The sequence below is a fragment of the Phoxinus phoxinus genome, assembly GCF_949152265.1.
Source record: "Phoxinus phoxinus genome assembly, chromosome: 3".
Classification (NCBI taxonomy): Eukaryota; Metazoa; Chordata; class Actinopteri; order Cypriniformes; family Leuciscidae; genus Phoxinus; species Phoxinus phoxinus.
In genome coordinates, this window is record NC_136878.1 from 12,904,807 (window position 1) to 12,930,353 (window position 25,547).

At 39.8% G+C, this 25,547-nt stretch overlaps 1 protein-coding gene across 1 annotated transcript; it reads right to left on the reverse strand.

The window, feature by feature from the left end:
- smarca1 (SNF2 related chromatin remodeling ATPase 1) lies at nucleotides 1-23,735 on the reverse strand. Its single transcript, XM_079607928.1, has 25 exons — nucleotides 23,557-23,735; nucleotides 22,372-22,455; nucleotides 21,754-21,920; nucleotides 21,496-21,596; nucleotides 20,175-20,275; nucleotides 19,693-19,872; nucleotides 19,001-19,156; nucleotides 18,685-18,816; nucleotides 17,783-17,851; nucleotides 17,574-17,683; nucleotides 16,273-16,499; nucleotides 16,037-16,158; nucleotides 14,563-14,715; nucleotides 14,284-14,416; nucleotides 12,945-13,090; nucleotides 12,611-12,739; nucleotides 12,272-12,382; nucleotides 11,115-11,228; nucleotides 10,876-10,998; nucleotides 10,637-10,769; nucleotides 3,670-3,788; nucleotides 3,341-3,415; nucleotides 3,120-3,257; nucleotides 1,532-1,642; nucleotides 1-796 (listed from the first exon to the last, which is right to left on the reverse strand). The coding sequence occupies exons 1-25, from the start codon at nucleotides 23,611-23,613 to the stop codon at nucleotides 737-739; spliced, it is 3,051 nt and encodes a 1,016-aa protein (XP_079464054.1). The 5' UTR covers nucleotides 23,614-23,735; the 3' UTR covers nucleotides 1-736.
- Between the last annotated feature and the right edge of the window lie 1,812 nt (nucleotides 23,736-25,547).

Here is a 25,547-nt window from a genome sequence, read left to right on the forward strand (position 1 = left end):
TCAGTGTAAATAGAAAACTTTTATTGCTTCTTCTGTCTTGCCATGCCTGGTTAGGACACACGATTTTAGCCCCATTATGCAAAGTTTGTAAAGTCAAACTGGCACAAGGACATTGCCACTATAAACAATAGTAAGATGTAAACAAAACCAACCCATTTCTTTTTTTAATAATACTGGACTTGTACATATAAAGATCAGCAAAGGTTCAAACAAGAGTTTAAACAAAAATGTGTAAAATAGCTTAAATGCAACATTAAAATGGCACATGAAATGTATAAAAGAGCTTAAGAAGATTGGATGTGCAAAGCTACAGATCACATGGATTAAGGTGCAAATCACATAGACCTTAAACATACAGTCTCAGGCAAAAATAATTTCATTTATGAAACACACAAACAAGATCAGGATGGGCTTTAGAGACCCTATTTAGCATGCTAAATAATTGCCAATGTTGATATGAACAAGTAACATTTTGGAAAAAAAAAAAGAAGATAAAAACAAGCTCTAGCAAAACGTGTAGCTGCCAACAAGTATGCAGCCTGTGGGACAAGATTGAACACGGTATGGAAGTGTTTTATATGTCCCAAAAAAGCTTTTGTTTTGCTCAAATTTACATGTTTAATTGTAAGAAACTGGTGTTGAGTCACAGATATAACAGATAAAAAAAAAAAAAAAAATGCTGTAGAGAGCATTGATTATTGTAGTGCTTCGTAACGGGGGACTGCGGGCACAGGAGTCAGGTACGAGATTTCTTCTCTTTCCTGTCAGACGACACTTCGGCTTTACGCTTGTGAGCCTGTGACAAGATAGACAGATAGATAAATAGATAGGCAGACAGACATTAGATAGATAGATAGATAGATAGATAGATAGATAGATAGATAGATAGATAGATAGATAGATAGATAGATAGATAGATAGACAGATAGATAGATAGACAGATAGATAGATAGATAGATAGATAGATAGATAGATAGATAGACAGATAGATAGATAGACAGATATAACATTCTAAATCTCGATAGAAAAGCAATCAGACAGATATAACATTCTAAATATTGCTGACATAACTTTAGATTAAGACATGGGCAGCCAGATAGATAGACAGGCAGACAGACAGAGATAGAAAGACAGATGATTTGCATGTTGTTCTTGTCTTGTAGACAGATTTAACACATTGTAAATCTTGCTGACATTATAGGCATTTAGCATGTGATGGAACGATACTGGAGCAAAGAGAACACGGGCAGAAAAAAAATGCTCCTTGCTCCAGGCAAAATCTTGCAACTCACCATGCACATGCTCTAATAGATCGACAGATACATAGATAGATAGACAGGTTTGAAATCGTCAGTGGGATATACTAAACTTTACTGTGGACAGTAAATCTGAGGGGAATTTTGATCATTTGCATGTTGTTCTTGTTCAGTTGTTCAAGCATAATTCTGAACTAGAGGGAAAGTCTTTGGGGACGTGAAGCACGGAGCACAACAACAGATGGAGCGAAAAGAAAGAAGACAGGACGTATTACTGATTGTCCTTTGGGTGTTCTTCTCTTTTTCTCAGCTCGCTCTTTCTCCTCTATCTCCATGTTCTCTTTCTCAATGAGAGAAATGAGCGTGTTACAGCGGCGCTGCAGCTCCTAGCAAACCAGACAAAACACACGGAAGGAAACTCTTTCATCATCTCAGCACAAGAGTTATACATCACATCTCATATACTTTTACAATTCCTTTCAGGCATCACACAAGCATCTGCACCCACACGCTTTCACAAACACGCACACCAATATGACCTGAAAAACAATCCCTGGATGCAATATGATTAAGAGGAGAGTTGGTTTGCATTTGTGGGTGAGACAAGCATTCATAGACTTTATTGTTTTTACATGAACACTAGACATCTTAACACAAACTAAAAGAAAACGTCTTGCATTTTAAAAAATGTATTAACTGTTTTTCCAAATGGAGGCTTCGTCAGATTTAATTCACTGCTGTACATCTCAGTAAACCCACATACACGTACAACTAGGGCTGTGCGATATGACGATATATATCGGATGGACGAAATAAAAAGTCTATTGTTTCATATTATGTTCTATCGTTTATTTCTGGTGTCGCAAAATACATTGTTTACATCTTTTTCATTATTTGGATGACCGCAATCTTACACGGCACGCCACCATAGGCAGAAACGTGAATATCAGCATGGCGAGTGAGACAGATCCGAGTGGCTCCAAGCAGAAGGACCAGCCAGGACAAATCGAGGAGCTCGTTCTTAAACGAGGGGCTAACAGTTACCTCTGTAGCATGGACATGATTTGATTGACCTTTTTATTTAGATAATTAACAGTCTCCGATGTCAAGTTAGCAATGCTAGAATAAGTTGTGTGCGCAATCAGGGGAATTTTGGTCCTTCTGAGGAACCTGTTACTCCGTAATTTATAGTTATACGGATAGAAGCAAGACTCTTAAACTTAAGATTAAGATATTTCTTAGTATTTTAAGATATTTCTTAGTATTTTGTTATTTTTACAATGAATATTAATCTTTCTAATTATGTCAAGCACTAAAATATATAGTATATTTTAAGTAAATAAGAAATAGAGAGGGGAGATTCGATTTTGAAAACATTTGGAAAAAAAATCGAATATTGATGTGGACAATAGGGGGACCTTGACAGTCCAAAAGGTTGAGATCCGCTGATTTTGATCATTCATTAAGCTTTTTTCCATGTGGTGATGCTCCTAAAAGATGGTTTAATCAGTTTTAGCAATTTACATCTAATGGTTTTTAAAGTTCTTTACTAGTCTGCTACAATAACGTCTTTGTTCTTTTGGAGGTTTTTCTCATCAAATATTGATATATATGAATCAATTGTAATTGATTGATTGATTGATTGATTGATTGATTGATTGATTGATTGATAGACAGCCCTACCAAATATATTTTCCATGGATTTTTCCACTGATGCGTGATTATTGGATGAGTATTTTAAAAATATATTTTTAATAGTAACAAAAATGCTTGCAAAGAGCAATTTCTTGTTAAGAAATCCCTGATATTTCCAGGTTGCCCATGACTTTAGGAGCCCTGGCTCTAACAAAAAAACATTCTCACCATGGCAGTCCTGGACTTGATGAACCAGTCGAATCTGAACTGTGGAGCGTTCCGTACACACTGTCGAAGTTCTTCATAAACATATTCTTTATCAAAGCCCATCTTGTGCAACATGCAAATCAGAAACCTGTCTTCCTCCTGCAGACAAACACACAAAGAAAAGTTTCCATATTTTAGTAAACACTACAAGCATACACTAACTCTCTCTCACATGCACGCACCTCTGTGTAGTTCTTTCCTTTGTTTGTGCCGTACTGGATGCGGAGCTGGTGGAAAGGAGCCTTATACCGTGCTATCTACAAGTACACAAAACACCATCAAACAAGAAATATTTACTAATTATTATTGCATCAAAAATGACATTACCTCTGAAAGTTTCTTGCTTTCCATGATAAGGCTGTGACTAATATTGCCTTATATTGAGGTTGCAAATCATCAAAAGCAAGAAAAACTAAAGCTACCACACAATCATAATTCAGCAGCCATTAAAGAAAAAACCTGCTTGTCAACAACATAATTGAATTCCATCATGAGTTTTTGAATGGTTGACCTTGGCGTCCAGGGCTTTTTTGATGCTGATGCGTCTCTGGATGCGAGCTTCTCCTCGCTCTATCTGAGCCATGATCTTCTCAATATCCTGCAGCTCATTGCAACGTTCCCAAAACACCGCTATAATAAAGACAAGAGTGTGAGGTGTGTGTCTGTGTAGTTGATACAGGAGTGAAATATATGTGTAGTTCAGACAAGTGTGAGGTTAGCTGATTGTGTATTTTATGCATGTGTATGTGTGTGTGCGTAGTTGTCCAATAGGGATGAGTCACAATGATTGACTAGGTCACCAAAAGTAGACTAGTCGATTAGTGAAGTAGCTTAGTTTATCACTGTTTTTGATTATTTTATAAAATATAAATGTTTTCATAAATGCTTTAATTAGTATTAAGTATGAACATTAAGTCATAAATGACTCACCCTGGTGTTGTTCTAATGCCGTCTTCCCTTCTTTCTTTTATGGATCAAAAAACTAATTTTTAAGAAATGTCCCGCTCGCGCTCATCCATATAATGGTAGTGAATAGTGACCAGAATCAAGCTTTTTAAAAAATACGTTTTTGTTCATCTTGATTTCTTACAACTTGTGTGCTTTTTCTCGGCGAGACAGAGTGATCTGCGGCGCTACTAGAGTCACACAAACACGCATGTCATGTAGCTGTGCACAGACCAACAGCCAAGGCAGGATTTTCATTAAATAATACTAAAAATTTCATATTGTATACCCTCAGAACACTTGTAAAAATTATATCGGTTTTAAATACCGATAATCACGATATTTAAAAAATGAAATATCGTTATCGAGTTAATTAGGGGCGTCGCAAAATTGATGATAACAGTAATATTTAAAAATGAATAGTGCACATATGATAATATGAGACATAAATAATCCAGCACCAGTATCAGTATCATCCCAACGTACAGTAGCTAGCAGTATTGCACCTTAACGCTGGTTTCCATGCGTCAAAAACACAAGCAGAGAAAGCACGCAGCTCCTGCTACTACCGCGTGAATGTCGTCGCATATGACAGACAAGGCATTCAAGACTCTCTGAAAGTTAGCAAGACAGTCTGGAAGTTTTTTTGATTTTGGCATCATTGCGACAGTACATGGTTTATCTGTGTTCTTCAAGCCATCTTGGGTATTTTCAAAAGGATTTATGATGGATAGCCTTTATCACTATATAAAATAACACAAAATAAAGGGTAGCATTTTTTCCCCTAAGATTTCTATAGATATTGCAATATATCGGATTCGTTATTGTGAATTATTTTGGCCACGATAATCATGCAGTGAAAATATCATGATATCATATCAGCCCTTCTTGGAATATACTGTGTGCATGTCACATGGGATCATTCTGTGATACTTTTGCATCTTTTTTAAAAAGCTTGATGCTGGTTGCTCTTCACTGCCATTATATGGACGAGTGCGAGCGGGAATTTTTTTTAATTCTCCTTCTGTGTTCCATAAAAGAAAGAAGGGTACAAGACATTAGAACAACACCAGGGTGGGTAATTTATGATTTAATTTTCATTTTAGGGTGAACTATGCTATTACATAACAAGCAAAAAAATATATTATATTATGTATCTTTCTTCTTCTTTGTTTTATATGATCAGGTCACTTGAACCCACAATCAGCCTAATAATGCAGGTTCCCTTTCGTAGGGAACTCGCACTGCGTCGTTGAAAACGACTCTTTGGGGACGCTCCCTAAGCGTGCGCCTCTGAAGTATGAATGAAACTAATCCAATCCTGATTGGTGTTGCGTCGTGACGTAACATGTGACGGCATAACCGGATGCATAAAAGTGTCGCCGGCGCACACACACATTAGCTTTCACTCTTCAGCAAGCGCTCTCTGTTTTTGTCTGTCTTATTTGGTGTTGTCTGTCTGATCCAGTCACTGTATTATGGCGAGTGAGCAATTCATTAGATGTGTGCACCCCTGCCCAAAATATATTACGAGTGGGGACACGCATCAGTTGTGTGTGAATTGTTTTGGAGTGTAACACACTCACGGGCAGCTCTCGAGGGGGCTGTCTGTGATCTCTGTGAAACACTCCCTATCAGTACTGCGCTCGCGTTCCCCGTGGTTCAGGTCCCGCGTCCGTTGAGGCGGCGCGGTGACTCAGATCGCGGGGTTCGCAAAGGGATCTTGCAGATGAGGATGAGACTGCTGCGGCACTTTCTCATTCTTCATCTGAAGGTTCTAAGGCTCTCGTTCATGGTGCAGAAGCCCGCGCTGCGGCTTCTTCTGCCCGTGACGAGACCTCGATGTTTGAACTATCTGCTTCCGAGGGAGTGGATGTGTTCAGCATCGAGGCGGCCGGAGGAGCGTGAGTTAAATTCACCAGCTCGCGTTCCCCGCGGTTCGGGTCCCGCGTCCGTTGAGGCGGCGCGTCGACTCAGATCGCGGGGTTCACGGGGATCTTGCAAATGAGAATGAGACTGCTGCGGCACATTCTCATTCCCTATTTGAAGGTTCTGTGGCTCCCTTTCATGGTGCAGAAGCCCGCGCTGCGGCTTCTTCTGCCCGTGATGAGAACATGATGTTTGAACTATACACTTCTGAGGGAGTGGATGTGTTCAGCATTAAGGCGGGTGAGCGTGAGTTAAATTCACACAGCTCGCGCGCGGCGAATCAGATCGCGGGGTTCGCGATAGGATCTTGCAGATGAGAAGGAGACTGCTGCGGCACTTTCTCATTCCCTATTTAAAGGTTCTGGGGCTCCCGTTCATGGTGCAGAAGCCCGCGCTGCGGCTTCTTCTGCCCGTGATGAGAACCTGATGTTTGAACTATCTGCTTCTGAGGGAGTGGGTGTGTTCAGCATCGAGGCGGATGAACGTGAATTAGACTCGCCAGCTCACGTTCTCCGTTGTTCAGGTCCGCGACTCAGATCGTGGGGTTCGTAAATAAAATAAATAATAAAATATGAATTTTGCTGATGAGAGTGAGACTGCTGCGGCACTTTCTCATTCGAATGGTTCTAAGCCCGCGATGCGGCTTCTTCTGCCCATGACAAGCACCCGATGTTAAAATAAAAAATCTTCAACATCGAGGCTTAATAGCGTGTTGTGATCCGTGCTGTGGCCAGATGAAAATTAACTGGCCACATGTTAGACAGGAAGCGCTTAATAAATAACTAAGAAAGGAAATAAGTGAACACTTCCTGCAGCAACAATCACAACATCAGCGCCGGAGCTTACCATTTTTATTGATTTATTTATTTTTCCTGACTTGTATAATGAGTTATCTAAGTCATGGGATAAACCCCACTCCTTCCTCTAGAGCCCCTCCCTCTGGAGTTTGGCAACAGATAAATTTATCTCGCTCTTTTGATCAGAAGGATGACCTGAGGGCCGTCCTTCAGGCAAGAGGGCTTCAGGAAAGAGGTTCTACCTGAAATAAAAATTAGACCCTTTCCCTCCCCCCCGTTGTAGAGCAACTGAGGTTGTTCTCACAGCGGAGCCCTCAGGAAAACTATGTGGTTGCCCGCCGTCCAAGACGCTTCGGGCCACATCAGTTTCCAGCGAACGCATACTGTTGTGTTCGCTCCAAAAAGCTTGAAAAAGGGCATTGACTATGGTTACAAAATCGGTCTCGACTAATCCCTGCCGGTCATCTGCTTCAGGGGGTCGAGAACAATGCTCAAAGAATACCCGAAACCAGCCTCAAGGGGCTGGTTCCCGTAATAGATTTTGTTGAAGCGTGTCAAACGCTTACCCAACATATCTGCATGGGTCCTGCGTATAAGCAGGATTGGGTGATGGAACAAAAAGTATACTCTTTACTGGTCAGAGAGGCCATATGATGGGTTCCTCCTCCAGACAGGGAGTCCGGATTTCTCAGCCGGTACTTTATAGTTCCAAAGAAGGATGGAGGGTTCCTGCCGATTTTAGATCTGAGTCACTTAAATCGTTCTCTGAGGAGCTTCAGGTTCAAGATGCTCATCGTGAATCAAATCAGGTCCGAGGACTGGTTTATCACGATAGGTCTAAAAGACGCATACTTCCGTGCTCCATCCTTCCAATATACAGGAGGTTCCTGAGGTTCGCTTTCGGGGGCGAAGCGTACCAAATTCGGGTTCTTCCGTTTGGCCTAGCACTCTCCCCTCACAAAAGCTCCAAGTGTATGGATGCAGCTCTGGTCCTACTGAGACTTCAGGACATCCTCACACTTAATTGAATCGACGACTGGCCCATTCTGGCTCAGTCTCGAGCAATGGCAGTTCGGCATCGAGATGTCGTCCTTGGCCGTATTCCCGAGCTTGGGGGTGAGACTCAACACGAAGAAAAGCGTGTTGGTACCAGCTCAGAAAACTACGTTTCTGGGCGTGGTATGGAACTCAGATACAATGTGGGCACATATGTCTTCCGCGTGTATCGAGTCCATCTGGGCCATGGCATCCGGGATAAAGCTAGGCCAGGCCATCACTGTAAAGCAATTTCTAAGACTGCTGGGCCTCATGGCAGCTGTGTCCAACATAATACCTTTTGGACCTTCTACACATGAGGCTCCTTCAGTGGTGGCTGATAGCCAAGGGGATTTCCCCAAGGGGGAATCCGTTCCGAACAATCAGGGTTACGCGCCGATGCCTTAGTTTCCCTAATTAATATGGAAGAAACCTTGGTTCCTGTCCCAAGGGCCAGTGTTAGCAGCGTCATGTCGCCGGAAAACCGTTTCGACAGGCGCCTCCTTCACTGGCGTGGGCGCGGTCATGGATGGCCGCTTTGCCAGGGGTCTGTGGCAGAACCATCAACATGTTTGGCATATATTTTGCCTAGAGATGTTGGCTGTGTTCAGGGCTCCGAGGAGCTTCCTCCCAGACATCAATTTATCTGAACCGACAAGGGGGACTCAGATCGCGCCCTCTATCCAGACTGGCGCATCAGATTAATCTATGGTCCCAGGGGAAATTATTATCTATTAGAGCAATATATGTCCCGAGGGTTCAGAATCAGGGAGCAGACATCCTGTCGAGGCAGGGGCTGAGGCCCGGGGAATGGAGACTTCACCCAGAGGTGGTGAAGTTGATATGGCAGAGGTTGGACCAATGGAAGTGGATCTGTTTGCGTCTCGAGAGACGTCCCACTGTCCACTTTGGTTTTCCCTCACTCATCCAGCCCCACTGGGGTTGGATGCCATGGTACAGGCTTGGCTGAGGCTTCGCCTGTATGCTTTTCCCCCGATCGCTCTGCTCCCGGGAGTCCTGGAGAGGGTCCGTCAGGAGGGCATCAGTCTTCTTCTGATAGCCCCGTTGTGGCCGGCCCAAGTATGGTTTTCAGACATATTTTCACTTCTGATAGCTCCGCCGTGGCAGATTCCTCTGAGGAGGGATCTGTTGTCTCAGGCGGAGGGCACAATATTCCACCCTCGCCCGGAGCTGTAGAAATTGTGGGTCTGGCCCCTGAGGGGGTCCAGTACCTAGATGCCGGTCTATCAGCTGGGATGGTCAAAACCATACTTTGCTCTAGGGCTCCGTCTACTATGAGATTATATGGCCTCAAGTGGTAGGTTTTTCCACTTGGAGTAGAGAACATGAATTAGATCCAGTTAACTGCCCAGTGGCTTCAGTTCTGGAGTTTCTTCAAGATCGTTTCTCTGCGGGTCTCTCCCCGTCCACACTTAAGGTGTACGTGGCTGCCAGTTCGGCGGTCCATGCACCACTGAGTGATGGGCCTTTGGGGAGGCACCAACGGGTCATACTATTTCTCCATGGTACATGGAGGTCAGGTCCTTCCTGGGACCTGGTGGTGGTTCTCGAAGGGCTATCCCTGGCTCCCTTCGAATCCCTCCAGTCAGCTTCGCCTAGGACCTCACGTTCAAGATAGCCTTTCTCTTAGCTGTTTCTTAAAATTATTAAGAGAGTGGGAGATCTCCAAGCCCTGGCACTAACGCCAGCTTGCTTGGGGTTTTGCCCCCGGCAGAGTTAAGGCCATCTTGCACCCGAGACCCGGCTATGTGCCTTAAGTGCATTCTAACATGGCTAGGTCCATGGTCCTGCAAGCATTTAATCCTCCACCTCATGTGTCGGCAGAAGAAGAGAGGTTCCTTTGCTCTGCCAGTCAGGGTTCCGAGTATTTACCTTGAGGGGTCCTCTTCTTCGAGGAGGTCGGACCTACTGTTAGTGTGTTTTGGGTCACCTAATAAGGGGCTCCCGGCATCCAAACAAACCATAAGTAGGCCTACAAGGTGCGCAATTTGCCTTCACCTTTGGCCGTAAGGGCTCATTTTAACAGAGGCATGGCGTCCTCTAGGGCCCTCCGTTCGGGAGTGCCCCTCCAGGAGATCTGTGAGGCAGCCGGTTGGGCTACCCTGCACACTTTCATCAGGTTTTATTGTCTTCACCTCCTTAGTGCGTCTGGCGCACGAGTGCTCTCGTCCTAGCTTAAGTGCCTGAGATCAACTTCACTCTAGGACAGGCTTTTTCGGTGCGTGGCCTAGTGGGTATTCGTTCCCCAAAGAGTCGTTTTCAACGACGCAGTGCGAGTTCCCTACGAAAGGGAACGTCTCGGGTTACGACTGTAACCCTTGTTCCCTGAGGAGGGAACGAGACACTGCGTCGTCTTGCCACGCCCCTTAACGCCTGGGAGCGGCTTGCTTCATCGCGAGGCTAATGTGTGTGTGCGCCGGCGACACTTTTATGCATCCGGTTATGCCGTCACATGTTACGTCACGACGCAACACCAATCAGGATTGGATTAGTTTCATTCATACTTCAGAGGCGCACGCTTAGGGAGCGTCCCCAAAGAGTCGTTTTCAACGACGCAGTGTCTCGTTCCCTCCTCAGGGAACAAGGGTTACAGTCGTAACCCGAGACGGCTTCCTGAAGACCATTTAGTTCAAGTAACCATTGACTAGTGAATTTAGAAAATATTTTTTCTAATATATGCTTGCACATTCCAAGTGTGTAATTTCCTTTGTATAATAGGTTTGTGTGTAGTTGCATTAGTGTGTATTTTACCCGAGTACTCCATGACTTCTTCAGGGGTCTTGCCCTCCACCTCTCTGGCGATGTTGTCAATATCATCACGACCATATTTCTCATTAGCTTTAATAAACTGATTGAAATCACGCTTGTTCCAATTTGTGAAACCCTGGGGAAAACAAACAAACATATTCTGCTGTAGCATTGCTCTGTACTTAGCACATTCGTAAGTGTGAGTGAATGATAGAGAAGAGAGGGTGAGTGTTTATGTCTACTTGTGTGAGTAGTTTCTCTTTTTCCTCTGTCTCTTCAGGTGAGAGGGGTTCTGCCTCGTCTATCTTAGCTTGTTCCTCCTTCTGGACCTGTGCTGAATTTGGGATATCTGGATTACGTGGAACCTACAATAAACACAAATACACAATCGCACACCTCTGTTTATCGGATGCAACTTTTTCGGAAGCAACAGATTTTACACAAATGTTGAAAACAAACATGATGTTTATGAAGTGCTCACCTTGTATCCAATGGTTTTCCTGTAGTAAAGAATCTCCATCTCCAGCAGTTCAAAGAGACGTGGTGGAAAGAATTGAAAGTCCTGGATGTTGGGCTGCTTTGGAGGCCGAGGAGCCTGGATCACACCCACACACATACACACTTTTCATGATCTCTCCACAGACATTTATGTGTATACTGTCATTAAAACATTTGTGTGATCCTTGATGTGCACTGTATAATGACAAAACATTGTTATGCTCCTGGCAGATGCATCTTTATCTAGCGGACACTTCACTTTAATCAAAACACTCATTTGATTTTCAATTTAATTTAATGATATTCATTAAAATTGAGGTTTATTGGCTCCCTGCTATTTTGCTTGACAGGATTACCACTTTATAAACTATCAACTTTCATCACACTAGGAATCATTATTCTTTAAAGGACAAGGCAATGTTAAAGCTACTGTAGATTACACTGCCCTTGCAAATGCCAAAAAACACTATTTACCTACAGTTGTTGGTTTTAGAGAGTTACGTTTCCCAGCATTCTAGATACAAATAAGTTTGTTGGGACAGTGTGAACCAGAATAAATGTTATTTTAGTACTATTTATATACTATTCTATTTGATATACTATTATTATTATTATAATGTTTATTGTTATTTTTTCAAATATATATGCGACTATTGATTTAATCAGCTATAGAAATTAAGAAGCTGCATAAAAGGTGCATTTCCTTCTTTAGCAGCCACTTTGATCCTTATTGATGGTTTTTTTATGACTTACAGTGCACTATTCGAACAAACTGTCCCTCAGGAGCAATCTAGTGTTAAGTGTCTCTCTCAAGGGCACGGCAGTGACAGGACAGAGGAAAGAAGAACGTCTAGTTCATGAGGTCATTTCCTGAGTCAGCGTCTGAACCTGCAACCTTTTTTTTTCAACTCTTTTATCTATTACGTCCTTCCAATACATGATGATACGGCACCCTTCAGCTGAGTTCCCACATTCAGTTTAACTCACTGAATCCAGTGCAACTGTCAGTGATGAAAACAGTGATCTGAGAGCATTATTTATTGTGTAGTAGTGTTGTGTAGACTACCTACATGCAGTCATGAGTAGCACTGACAAAAAAATCATTTCAGAGTGTCTAAACCGTGTGTGTGTGTGTGTTACCTTTGGGGCTCTTGGTTCGCTGACTCGCAGTGCTTCTCTGAAGTAAGCATCTACAGCATAATTGGCCTTCCTTTCTCTCTTAGGAGGCTCGATCCATTCGATCAAACTAAGCTGCACAACACAGAGAGAATTGTTTAAAACTTAAACACACACAAACACACTTTCAGCTACACACCTTCACATAAACTCTCACAGTCTGTGACATACACAGGAGCAAAGCTTAAAAACCTGCCAAATTCTCACTGATAGACTCTCGCTTTACTGTAATGCACTTCAGTGCTGCATTATAAATGAGTATGAATTGATTTCCACCAGGTAAACTTCCACACAGACACTAACTTTCTGTTTCTCTCTGTAATCCTCTCCCTCAAACTTGTAAAGGCTGGTCTCGGTGGCGGCCGTGTCCATGGAGAAGTTCCTCAGCGAGCTCTCGCCGAGATTCTGCATGCGCTCGTTCATCTCAGCCGTCTGAGAGGACACACAAAGTTAAACAGGGTTAAATGGTATCAGCCAAAGTGTAAGATTGAAAAAAAATCTCATAATATGAAGGAAATTTGAGTTTGAAAACAAATGCTTTTGGAACTTGGACCCCATAAGTTATTATGGAGTCTTCCAGTGAATTTAAGCAACTTTATAGTATTCAGTCTAGTCCAATGTGTCCATGTCCACTCACCTTCTTGGCGCCTCTTTCCAGAATGGTGTCGATGTCTTCATCTGTGAGTTCGCTGTCTTTAGAGGCGAACACGTGTGTTGCTCCATGTCGGATCATTTGTAGCATTTCATCCTTCCCCAGTTTATTCTGCTGGTCGATCAGCCGGCCTGTAAGAGCACAAATAGAAGAAAATAATAAGTCATAAGACTGACACAAATGCTACTTAACCTTTATATTTCTCACAATCGAAAATACAGTAAAAACAGTAATATTGTGAAAGTGAAATACTTTTTACTTCTTTTTTTTTAACTTAAATATAGTAAGCTGAATTTTCAGCAGCCATTACTCCTTCAGTGTGTCATGATCCTTCATAAATCATTCTAATATGCTGATTTGGTGCTCAAGAAACATTTCTCATTATTATCAATGTTTAAAACAGCTGTTCTGCTTTTTGTGGAATTTTTCAGGATTCTTTGATGAATAGAAAGTTTTTTTTTTTTAATGGCACTTATTTGAAATAGAAATGTTTTATAACATTTGAAATGTCTTTACTGTCACTTTTGATCAAGTAAACGCATCTTTGCTGAATAAAAGTATTAATTTATTACTGACCCCAACCTTTTTAACAATGGTGTAAATTAATAGATATACTGTCGAACGACGATAATAAACTGTATGAATTGTAATTTTGTTATTACAAAAAAAATACAGTAATTCGCTCTGTCACTGAATGGTGCTGTACTGGCAGAGTGGAAATTAATTTAGCAGTCATTTAAACAAAAACAAAGTTTGTTATATACAAATTTGTAATTATAAGTGATTTGCATTACTTAAAGGGATAGTTCACCCAAAAATGAAAATTATGTCATCATCAACTCACCCTCAACTTGTTCAAAACCTGTATGAATTTCTTTCTTCTGGTGAAACACAAAAGAAGATATGACATTTGAAGAATGTCGGAAAACAAACAGTTGATGTCACTCCATTGACATCCAATTTTTCATACTATGTAAGTCAATGGGCCCCATTTCCGACATTCATCAAAATATTTTCTTTTGTGTTCAACAGAAGAAAGAAATTCGTACAGGTTTGGAACAACTTGAGGGTGAGTAAATGATGACAGAATGAAAAAAAAAATGGTGACCTATGCCTTTAAAGTAAACAAAACTCTAAAGATGCTCGAAACACTAAAGATTGTTTACAAATTGTAGATACTTTTGTTTTTCCACAGGAGCCTAGTATTGGATACATGTGTTTGGTGTGTGATCCTGAAACCTCATGTTGTTTACTAGTGGCCAGTATGTCACAATGATCTTTGACAGAGACAATAGAAACTGTTTTACCCTTAGTGTATTCATACCCTGCTGAATGACAATGGAGTCCAGGCGTAGTTTCATCTCCGCTCTCTCCACAATTCTCTCCTCCACAGTGTTGTCTGTGATCAACCTGAACACTTTAACTGGTTTCTTCTGTCCAATACGGTGAGCACGGTCCTAAATAATACAGTGCACGACACAACAAAAAACATTAAAACTTAAAAACAAGCAGTCATAAAGAAAACTGGCATCTCCCTGAGGCTCACAATCATAAAGTTTAGTGAGCTCAGTTTTGTGTGTGTGTGTGTGTGTGTGTTTCTCACCATGGCCTGCAGGTCCACTTGTGGGTTCCAGTCTGAGTCGTAGAGAATCACCACGTCAGCTGTAGCCAAATTAATCCCCAGCCCACCTGCCCGTGTGCTCAGCATGAAGATAAATTTACTGCTGTTCGGGGCGTTAAAAGCATCTATGGCTTGCTAATGCACAACAACAAGAGAGAAGGACAGAGCAGGAAAAGAGAAGGACGGCAATTTAGATAGTGACCGAAATAATTTATTTAAGCCACTTATATAATTGTAATTATTAAGGTCTATTTCACATTAGTAGTCGATCAGGGTGGTCAGTGGCCGATATACATATACATAATGCAATTTACATATACAAATGACACATCGACAAAATAAATGATATCAAACTGATTCGTATTCTGCCCAATATTTACTTAAAAGTTCACTAAAAACATTTAAAACAGACAGACTGGTTGTTCGAATCTAAATTGATACAAGGAGACACTTCCACCATTCTAATGTCTAATATCTGCAGGAATATTCTTAGCTTATGAGTGTGTCTTACATTCCCATGTAACCGCAGAGTTTCACCCCAGAACTAATCAGTTCGGTTTCCATGACTACCAGGTTGGTTAATCAGTGTCTTTATATAAACTCTGCTGAGATTCCACATGAAGTATCGGTACGTGGCTCATAATTTTATAAAGCCTGTTGATTTCCTTTCTTCCTTTTGGTGAATCATTCCTTTCTACCTCTTGGTATTTAGGGATGGCAATCATAATTCCACAACTGTGGCTCTGGCTACTCCTACAAATTTTACTTTGTAAATGGTTTAACAAAGAAATTTTTAAAAATTTTTGAAATATTTTGGAAGAAGTTCAGATTAAGATTTTTTTTTAATATAAACTTTGGATTAATAGTTTATTTCAGCATGAGGATATAGGCAAAAACCAACTCTAGACCCTATATTGTTGTTTATGGAACCTATACAATATTAATAAATAGACTATACAATAATAATTATTATTATTTAATGAATGATTATTTAAATATATTTTATTTAATTGAATTGTAAAGGTTAAACAAAACATAACTAAATATACTACAGTAATAATATTATTTTACTTTAAAATAAAAACATTTAATAACTAAAATAACTGTTATAATTAAAGCTTTTTTGAAGACCTATTTTGGATCCAAAATGGCGATTTTGCCTAAAGTTGACAAGTTTGCATCCATACAATTTTTTTTTTTTACTACAATGAACCAGTCAGTATAGACTCAAAAGAGTCATGATTTGTACATGAATCAGTTGAACTTCACAGGTTATGCTGTATGATTTTGATTCAGTAAAAAAAGAACTGGCTCATAAGAGTCATTTGTTTGAAAAACGAAAACACTAGTCGCACTTTATGTTTTTTAAAAATAACCTATTGTGTGACATGCATGTGTCTGTTTGTAACTACCGGTATGTATGTATTTTAGTGTGTGGTTATGTGTGAGAGTGTACCTCTCTGGCCTCATGAGGTGTATTTCCATCCAATCTGCAGTACTCGAACTCTCTCCACATGCAATAATCTTCTAAAATATCCAACACGCGTGTCATCTGGCTGAATATTAACACTCTGGATCCTGCAAACACACATGTCCAAGAAAACATGAAAAAAATCATGAATTCCAAATAAAAGCATAAAAATCTGCCTGATCAAAATTGAAAGCTAATAAACACACACACACAGTCCTCACCTTGCTCTTGCACTTTAGGCAGTAGTTTATCCAGTGCAACCATCTTGCCACTGTTGATGACAAGGTGTGTGTCCGTAGTGTATGGGGGACCAGGCTCCGCTCCGTCAAACAGGTACGGATGGTTGCAGCATTTCCGCAGCTGCATAAGAATATTCAAAAGCCGCATCTTATCCATCTTTCCGGCTGAGTTCAGGATGTCAATATCCTTCATCAGGATACGTGTGTACCTGGTTAAATCAAGAAAACAAACACTTGTGTCAGTCTGTAATTTTTATTACTCCAACATCACAACTGCTCATAATTTTTCAAGGTTTTCATATCTAGAGCTTGTTTAGTAGTTTATATTGCCAAGTTATAATAGCAATGGACGTCTAGTCGCCCAACAGCTGACGAAATTGGTTAGTGAGGTTGATTAGTGAGTCTATCTAGATGTTTTTCTTATTTCTTTAAATAAATGTTTTAGCAATTTTGCATTAACAGATGGTACTTCTCAGAAAAGATTTTAATATAAGGATATATAACAGTTAACCCTCTTTGAGATGTTACATAACTAAACTCTTTTTTTATAAACTCTTTAAAAAAAATCTTTTTCTAAAGAGAGACTGCTTAAGTTCTTCAGACAACCCACTGATGAGGGTTAGGAATCAATAAAAATCTGGGTGATGAGCAACAGTGTTTATTTACATTTACATTTCACCAGTACCCAGCACACATGACACTATAAATAATCACCCAAAGTGTTTATCAAACCATATGGCCAGATTTACAGCGCCCACGTGAAAATGAAAAGAGACGTTAGACATTTGGGGAGAGAAATAAGAGATTCCTAGTCTAGTTCTGTAATTCATGTATTATTGATTGGGTGACCTGACCAGAATGTAAGACTGCAGCAGCTTTTGACAGATTGTCTCGATCACATGGTGAAAACAACAAAGCCTCAACATAGCACATGGGTTTTTACCACACAAGTTCTAGTGATATCAATGTCACATTAAAGATTAATGTCTCAATATTTTACTATTGGAAAAAAATATTAACTCAGTCCATCAAAGTGATAAATAACTTGTAGCGCAACCTCATAATACTAATATAATATATAGTTTCATCACATGTGGTTAGAATCTGTCCCTACTGACCTCTGAATGTTGCTTCAGTGATATGATCACAATGCATCTTGGGTACATTTACACTTGACTTTTAATGTGGTCAAGTGCTATATGACTGTGATCCAATGATAAATTTGACTCATCCCTTTAATATCTGTTTTTATTTTTCAAGAAAGTTGTGTGGTGGGAGCTTACCATTCTCTCTGCATTTTACTGAGCCCAAGGTAAATCTTCACCTCTTTCTTGGGAGGAAGATTCTTCTCTACTTCTGCTTTAATACGACGCAGCAGGAATGGACGCAGAACCTGAAAACAACCATTCAATGGCTTGAGTGTCTTATCAACAAAAAGAAGATCAATGCTGGAAATACAAAAAATATACTCAAGAGAGAGAGTTAGACTCACTGCATGAAGTCTTTCAACCAGCTTCTGGTCACCCAGACAATTATTTGTGTCAAACCACGAATCAAAATCCTAAAATTATAGAAACACGCAGACATCATATGTTGTCGTGGTAGTAACATTCAAGTGAATTCTGCTATTTTTATACTAAGCTAATGATATTTTTATCCTATATCCCTAAACCTAACCTATCCTTAAACATTTCTGCTTGTTTAGGTTTCATGTTTAGCCTGTGATTAGCCACAATGTGCATTAGCCTGTTTTTTAATCTTACTGACCCCAAATTTTTGAATGGTAGTTTAAGTGTACAATCAAAAAAATTTAATTCTATTAAAACCATTTGATGGCATTTGTTCCTAATTTTAGTCCTGATTTGGTTGTAAACTTTGGTTAATAATCTAAAGGCCTATTCGGACGGGACTAGTTTAACATGGAGAGGTGGGGTAAAGTAATAATTACCAGAGCTTCTCTGTGATTTTAGTCCCGTCCGAATTTGCCATCTCAGTAATCATTACGGACAATGTCAGTAAAGATTACGGCGACGTTTACCTTCAGTAAAAAGGTCCGCAAAAAATACCTCATGTAATACTAATCCCGTGCGAATAGACCCGCTGTAAATATGTACGTAAATATTTCGTCATTTCCTGTTTAAAAGTAGTTTTACTGAAATATCTTATCCCGTGCGAATTGGTCATTTAGGACAGACGTCCTGTGGTAAAATTACATTACTCCATCATCTACCCTCGTAAAGTTAATCCTGTCCAAATAGGGCTTAAGGTGTAGACTTCTCTAAACAAACAACACATCTGCACACACGCTTCCAACACAACTCTGACAGACACAGCATAGCATAACGTGTGGGAGGAGATAAAACAGGATGCGATATTCAAAAAAGTATGACTCACACTGGCAGAGTTGAACACATCAGGCAGCAGAAAGTTCAAAAGAGACCAGAGCTCATGTAGATTATTCTGCAGTGGGGTACCAGTCAACAACAGACGATTGGTCGTCTTAAACTCGCGCACAATCTCTGACAACTGAGAGCGTGAGTTAAAAGAGAAGGAGACAGCAAGAAGGAGAAAAAGAGGAAAGATTCTCTGAAGTCTTTTCCTCTGTATCAGATCGTTAAATCATCTCAGAAGTTTTATGACACATTTCTCTGCTTTTTAGTTACTCTTGCATTAATTGGGTCTCATCAGTTGTTCATCTGTGTTCAAATACCTTTGATTTCTCGTTTTTGATGCGATGGGCCTCGTCGATAACCAGATAGCGCCAGTTAAACTTCTTAAAGACAGATTTCTCCCGAATCACCATCTCGTACGATGTCACGCACACGTCCCATTCACCAGGCATCATTACATCACGTATGAATGCTGCCTAAAACACGCACACACATACACATACTAATTAAAGGGTTAGTTCACCCAAAAATTAAATTTCTGTCATTAATTACTCAAAGTGGTAATAACGTTGCAGTCTATAGGGAGGTCAGACAGCTCCCGGATTTCATTAAAAAAATCTTAATTTGTGTTCCGAAGATGAACAAAGGTCTTACGGGTTTGGAACAACATGAGGGTGAGTAATTATTGACAGAAATTTCCTTTTTGGGTGAACTATCCCTTTAAGACTGATTCATTATTACACAAGTACTTTGAAGGACCTGCAGTAGAATGAAACGGGGTAGAAAAGGAATAGAAGAAAGGAAAGACAAAAACTAAAGGACACACACACACGTCCCATTCACCAGGCATCAAGTCACGTATGAAGTCTTCCTAAAACACACACATACTAATTAAGACTGATTCATTATTACACAAGCGTTTTGAAGGCCCTGCTGGGAAGATTAAAGTGGGTAGAAAGGGAACAGAAGGAAGAAAAGTGAGAGAAAAACAGAAGGATGTGAGCAGCCTTACTCTTTCATCTTTGTTCCCAATGAGACAGACGGCCTTCAGGGTGGGTACCCAGCGCTTGAATTCATTCATCCAGTTATGTAGGGTAGATTTGGGCACTAGGACCATGTGGGGGCCGGGAATGTTCCTGTAGTGCTTCAGGTAGCCTAGCAACGCGATTGTCTGCAGGGTCTTACCTAGACCCTGAACCAATCAGAACACACAAATCCAATGAGTCACAGTCCATGACATCAACAAGACAGACCCAGAAAAATCACAGTTTCACTGAAGCCTGAAAAGCTGAAAAGATGCGTGAAGAGTCGTGTCTTCATTGTCTGTGTGGTTCCACAATGATGTATATTCAGACTATTTCTGGAAATGTAGGCATTCAACTACTAAATCATATAGCTGCTTTTAAGTAGACCTGCCATTATGAACATGCTTCTACTGTTTCTGTGTTGACCTTTATTGTAAAATATTAGAAAGTGATACATTGGGGGTTTTACCATCTCATCAGCCAGGATGCCATTAATGCCGTTCTCATACAGAGAAATCATCCAGTTCAGGCCTCTGATCTGATAATCTCTCAAAGTTCCATTCTTAACGTCTGTCAATGAATGAAAATAATAATAATCAATGGTCATTAAATTTGATCACAGGTGAATGAGCTACAGTATAATAAATCATCTCAATAAACTGGAAGTACTGGAAGAGATATATTACACATATTACATTACTGGTGTCTGCTTTTCTTGACAGCATGTTATCACAGTTTGTGTTAGTTTGTTGTCACCTAGTGTGTTATTAAAGGTGCCATGTGTAATTTAAAATAATTGTTGCAAAACATACAAAAGTGCAAAGAGGCTATAAAGTTATAGCAAACAGGCCAAACACAAAGACAGAAAAATAATGAGGATGCATGGCCTCAGGGGGCTTTTTTGAGCTTGAAAACAATCATTATTTTTGCAACTCTATTAGGGCTGTTAGTAGTACAGACATGTTGCACTTCACCTTTAAAGCAGCGGTTATCAACCTTTTTGACTTCAAAACCCCCCATTGTTTACAACAAAAATATTTTTTACTTACAATTTCGTCCTGATAAAATATTTTAGAGCTTGGAATAACTAGAAAAATGTATATTCATAATAAAAAATAACATACAGTTATAAGATTGTAGTAATTCACATGACGTCTAAGAAACTGTCCTAGTGAATCTAGTTGTAGAGGTCATGAATTAAAATAAGATATATTGTACCTTGATTTTTATTTTTTTTGTTTTATTTTAATGCTTGTCCCCTAGTGGGCCCCGGGCCCCCAGGTTGAGAACCAATGCTTTAGAGGAATTTACTCACCCTCGAGTGTTTCCAAATCTTTATGCTGTTATATTTTCTGTGGAATACAAACTAATGATTTTTTAAAACAATATTTATAGTGTAACACAAAGACATGCGCTGTCAAGATCCAAAAAGACCATAAAAAGCACAATGACAGTACCATAAAAGTAGTGACTTGTGCATTATATCATACGTTTTCTGAAGTCATATGATAGCTATGCGTGAGGAACAGGCAGAAATTAAGTCATTATTCAGTTTTGTTGGAACGCCATCAAAACGTGCACCAATGTTCTATATGAAGATTCTTCAAAATCCTCCTTTTGTTTTCCACAGAAAAATAAAAGCATGGGTTTGGAATGACATGAGGGTAAATAATCTTTTGTTTTAAAATACCAATTTATTGATGAACTAATATTCATTATTATTTTTTAACTATTAGACTCGCTAATAAACAGAAACAGACTTGACTGTTTATAAAAACATTGATCCATACATGAGGGTGACTCCTCAAAACGAACAAGAACATTAGCTGCCTTCCTGCTCTCAGATAAGAGTTCCTCATCCTCCTCCTGCTCTGTTCGACGATGGCGGTTACTGAAACACACAACCACGGGCCAGAAATAAATCAAACCAAATCACCATGACGACACGTGTCTGACCAGCAGCTTTTGGTTACTAACCTCATGCATCTGAATGTGTGAGCATGCATGTTTTTTGTATGTGTGTGTGTGTGTGTGTGAGTCTGGCTTACTCTCCGACAGATAGCAGGTTCTGTTTCTCATCCTGTTTAATTCGGGGTCTCCCCATCTTCACCTTCAGAGGTGAGGTGGGGGATTTCTGACTGGCAGGCTGAATGAAATGAGCAAACAGTTCAGTCTGCTTCAGCAGGAACTCAAATCTGTTCGCACGATCCGTTTTCTGTATTCAAGTGAGAAACATAGATGTGTGAGTAAATTAAGATCTGCAAATTCCTACTTCAAACTCAGTAAAATCTATTTTAACTACCGGTATTTAAAAAAATGTACCTAACATTTTAAAATTGACTGGTTGATTTTGCGTTATTTTTATTACATCCATTAAGAAACATAAAATTCTAAGCTGTGTCCGAAACCTGAAAAATTCTGAATTCTCAAGCAGTATTTGAAGGTACAAAGCCGTCAAGCATTTTTTTAATTCAGTTTTTATATCTAGTCTAAAACCTTCATCTGGTTGGTCTTACCTCCACCTTAGTCTTAAGAGTTGTTACTGTCTGCAAACCTCATTCTCACCTGTAGTTGCCACTGACTAACAGCTCAGTTTATTTAAAAACCTGCTTGCTGACAGTACTCTATATAAATAGTGTGCATTAAAAGTGTAATACACACTCAACTCTTTTTTCCTCATATTCAGGGTCAGCCAGGCTCTCCTTCACAGCTGCTTTAGGAGGAGGGTCCAGGAGAAATGGTGGGTCCTCCTAGAAACATACATCAAAGACACACATCTCATACAAAAGCATCCAGAAAAATATATGGACAGTCAGAAAAATAGCTTAAGTCACAAAGTGAGATTTGGCGGGAAAATTAACAACTCAAGTTGTTAAGCACTTCAAACTAAATCATAAGGATAATGTTTAAAGTGACTTGCCCTGCCAAGTGCATTTGACACATTTGACTTTTTACAGTATATCCTAATCTGTAAATGTTAGTAATTCACGCAAATATTTCCACTTTGTGCAAAGGCTCATCTTGACATTAAGCGACTCTGTTACAAAAAGTGTCAGTCTGTCTTTTTATGTACAGTATGTGACAGTAAAAAAAAATTTGTGACAGTTGTTTGCTTTCATATAAAATGTGGCCGAATAAGGCACAACTTTATTATTATTATTATTATATGGCTAATACATTCTCCAATTTTATTTTAAAACGAATAACTGTAGTAGTTATTGGTATAATAATATTTTACCATTGTCACATTTTGTAATGAATGTGTCACAAATCCTATACTATCACTATACTGTGACAATACATTACATTAGACACTTGTATGTAAACACAGCAATTTGAACAATAATGAGAAGTGTGACAAAATCCATGTAACATTTAAAAACGACTCTTCTTGACAACTAAAAGTTGGACCCCATCCTTGAACGGCTTAACAAAAGATCAATACTCTCACTGACACACGCTTATCTGAGCTCAAATAAAACCAACATGACATTAAAATCATTTTAGCTGACGGTGTCAGTGAGTATGTGAGTGTGTATTTACGCGGGCAGCGTCTTCGGGTAGTTGTTGATGGGAAGCAGACAGATTTGCATGCGTTCCGTCTGCGCCTGCATGAAGAGTGGCGCAACTCTGCTCCGACCGCAGACAGAACGCATGCAAATCTGTCAAAAGCCACATAAAAAAACATGCTCTTGTGCACAGAGTAATAAACATCTAAAGCTCTGCAGATGTGAACTGAACTCCGCCTTCCCGCCATGTTCCGCTCCCCCCAAACGCAGATGAACTGTAAACTTCTGCATCCTGTTTTTCATGTCCGTCTGCAAACATATTATGTTCTTCTTTCTCTTTACCTCTTCCGCCTCCGCGTGCGCCTCCCGAGAAGTAGACGGTAGCTCTTCGTCCGACATGTTGGTCAATGCACGAAGCTTCTCATGAGTTATTGGTGACCAGACTGTAAGTTATAAAGCATAATTTTGGCATATGCGTCATGACAGGACCGTACAGTCACGGCGCGCGCACACGCCCCTTTCAGAGCTTCATACTAAATATCGCGAGATTAGAGTGATCCCTTGCCACTTTCAAAGCTCAACATTAGATCTCGCGATATTATCAAAAGCTCAAAAATGGGTAACTGTCAAACACTAACCAGCTGCACGAAATTCTTGAATATTGTACATCTCACAATGCACCGAGACTCAAAGCAGGTAGAAAGATCAAATGTGTTAACGTTAATTTGTTTGTTAAATAATGTCTCAGTTTAAACTAAATGCCTGATATTTAAGGTGACCAGATTTCTGAAATGGAAACGGGGCGTTTTTTATTTCAGTGGTCAAAATCTAATTGAAATCTTGTTATTATCTATAACAAGTTTTTTTTTTTAAACGGACACAATAGATTTTTGTATGTTTTTGTATTGTTGTAGGTTCCATATAACGTTACTGTTATTCAAATTAATTATTATGATGTCTGCAGATCAACCCCTAACTGGTTTTATACAATTGCCAAAAAATTACACTAAGAAAAATAGCAAATTGCAAATGGTAGGCCTATTATATTAACATAACAGTAGTATATCAAATGATGACTTTACAATAACACATTGCAGAAATAATACAAAACAAAAATGACAACATATGATAAATGAAACTTTTTTAGCTTTTTCCATCTGAATTTAATAATTTTATTTCCACAAGCTGTAAATATGTTGTATACAGTAACGTTTATAATAACAACTTTGTGTCCTTTTTTTCAAATGTTATTTTTTTGTTTGTGCTTCCGGAGGGGGTCTGGCTTTTTTGCAGTGTTTTTTCAGGCTATTTTGAATGTGCTGTAAAATAGGGACATTTCACGGGACAGCTCCAGTTGGAGGCAGGACACCAAAAATGGCCACCCCGTAACATGTTATTGTATTATAGAGTAACGGTGCAGAAAAAAAAGTGGGGCAGAACCCTTTCAAAAGGTACACTTTTGTACTTACCCCTAAGGGGTGCAAATTAGTACTTTGAAGAAACCTAATAGTACAGTAGGCTATAAGTTCCTAAATGGTACATATTAATACCTTTTGATATGGAACTGCCCCAATGACAGCTTTTGTACCTTTTTTATAGTAATTTATTTATTTGACTGTGTAAGGATAAAGGTGGCAGTAATAATAAAGTTACTTATGCCAACATAATATTTTGATATAGATATTGGTCACTAGGTGGCAGACAGATACCACAGTATTTGCAGCACAACCTGCTACTGGGAAATAGTGGTGGTTTCAACCTGAAAAAAATATTTGTTGGTCAGATTATTATGGTGACATTCATATCCAAAAAGTGTTAAAATGAACCAAAGTTTTGAAGTAATTCCTTTTTTATTTTCTGTCTCCCTCTTTCTCTCCTTCTTTCTCAGATGCTCCAACAACAGATGGCCTAGTAAACCAGTTTAAATTCCCCTCACAGCATTTTTCAAACTGACCTTGGATTTTCACACATACACACACACAAGGTCATGTGCTGGGTTTGTTTCAAGATACTAGAGGGAGGAACATCTTTTCTTCCTCCACCCAGAATACACACACAGAGAGACGGTTTGCATGTACATACATGTCCTCTCACAGATCACATACAAATACAAAAACACACATTTTCTCCTCCCACCCTCTGTTTGTTCCTCCTCTCTCTCTCTCTCTCTCTCTCTCTCTCTCTCTCTCTCTCTCTCTCTCTCTCTCTCTCTCTCTCTCTCTCTCTCTCTCTCTCTCTCTCTCTCTCTCTCTCTCATTCTTTCTGTCTCACTCTGTCCCTGCCTGGTCGATGCTGTGAGTTCCTCCTCTCTGTGTTTGGGGGGGTTGAACACA

Excerpts from the sequence above, each read along its gene's own strand:
- smarca1 (XM_079607928.1), bottom strand. The coding sequence starts at position 23,613 with ATGTCGGACGAAGAGCTACCGTCTACTTCTCGGGAGGCGCACGCGGAG. Across the intron at positions 16,500-17,573 it reads AGTAAAATGCAGAGAGAATG|GTACACACGTATCCTGATGA; the intron begins GTAAGCTCCCAC and ends TGATTTAACCAG. Across the intron at positions 13,091-14,283 it reads CTCCATTGTCATTCAGCAGG|GCCGGCTGATCGACCAGCAG; the intron begins GTATGAATACAC and ends GTGCTCTTACAG.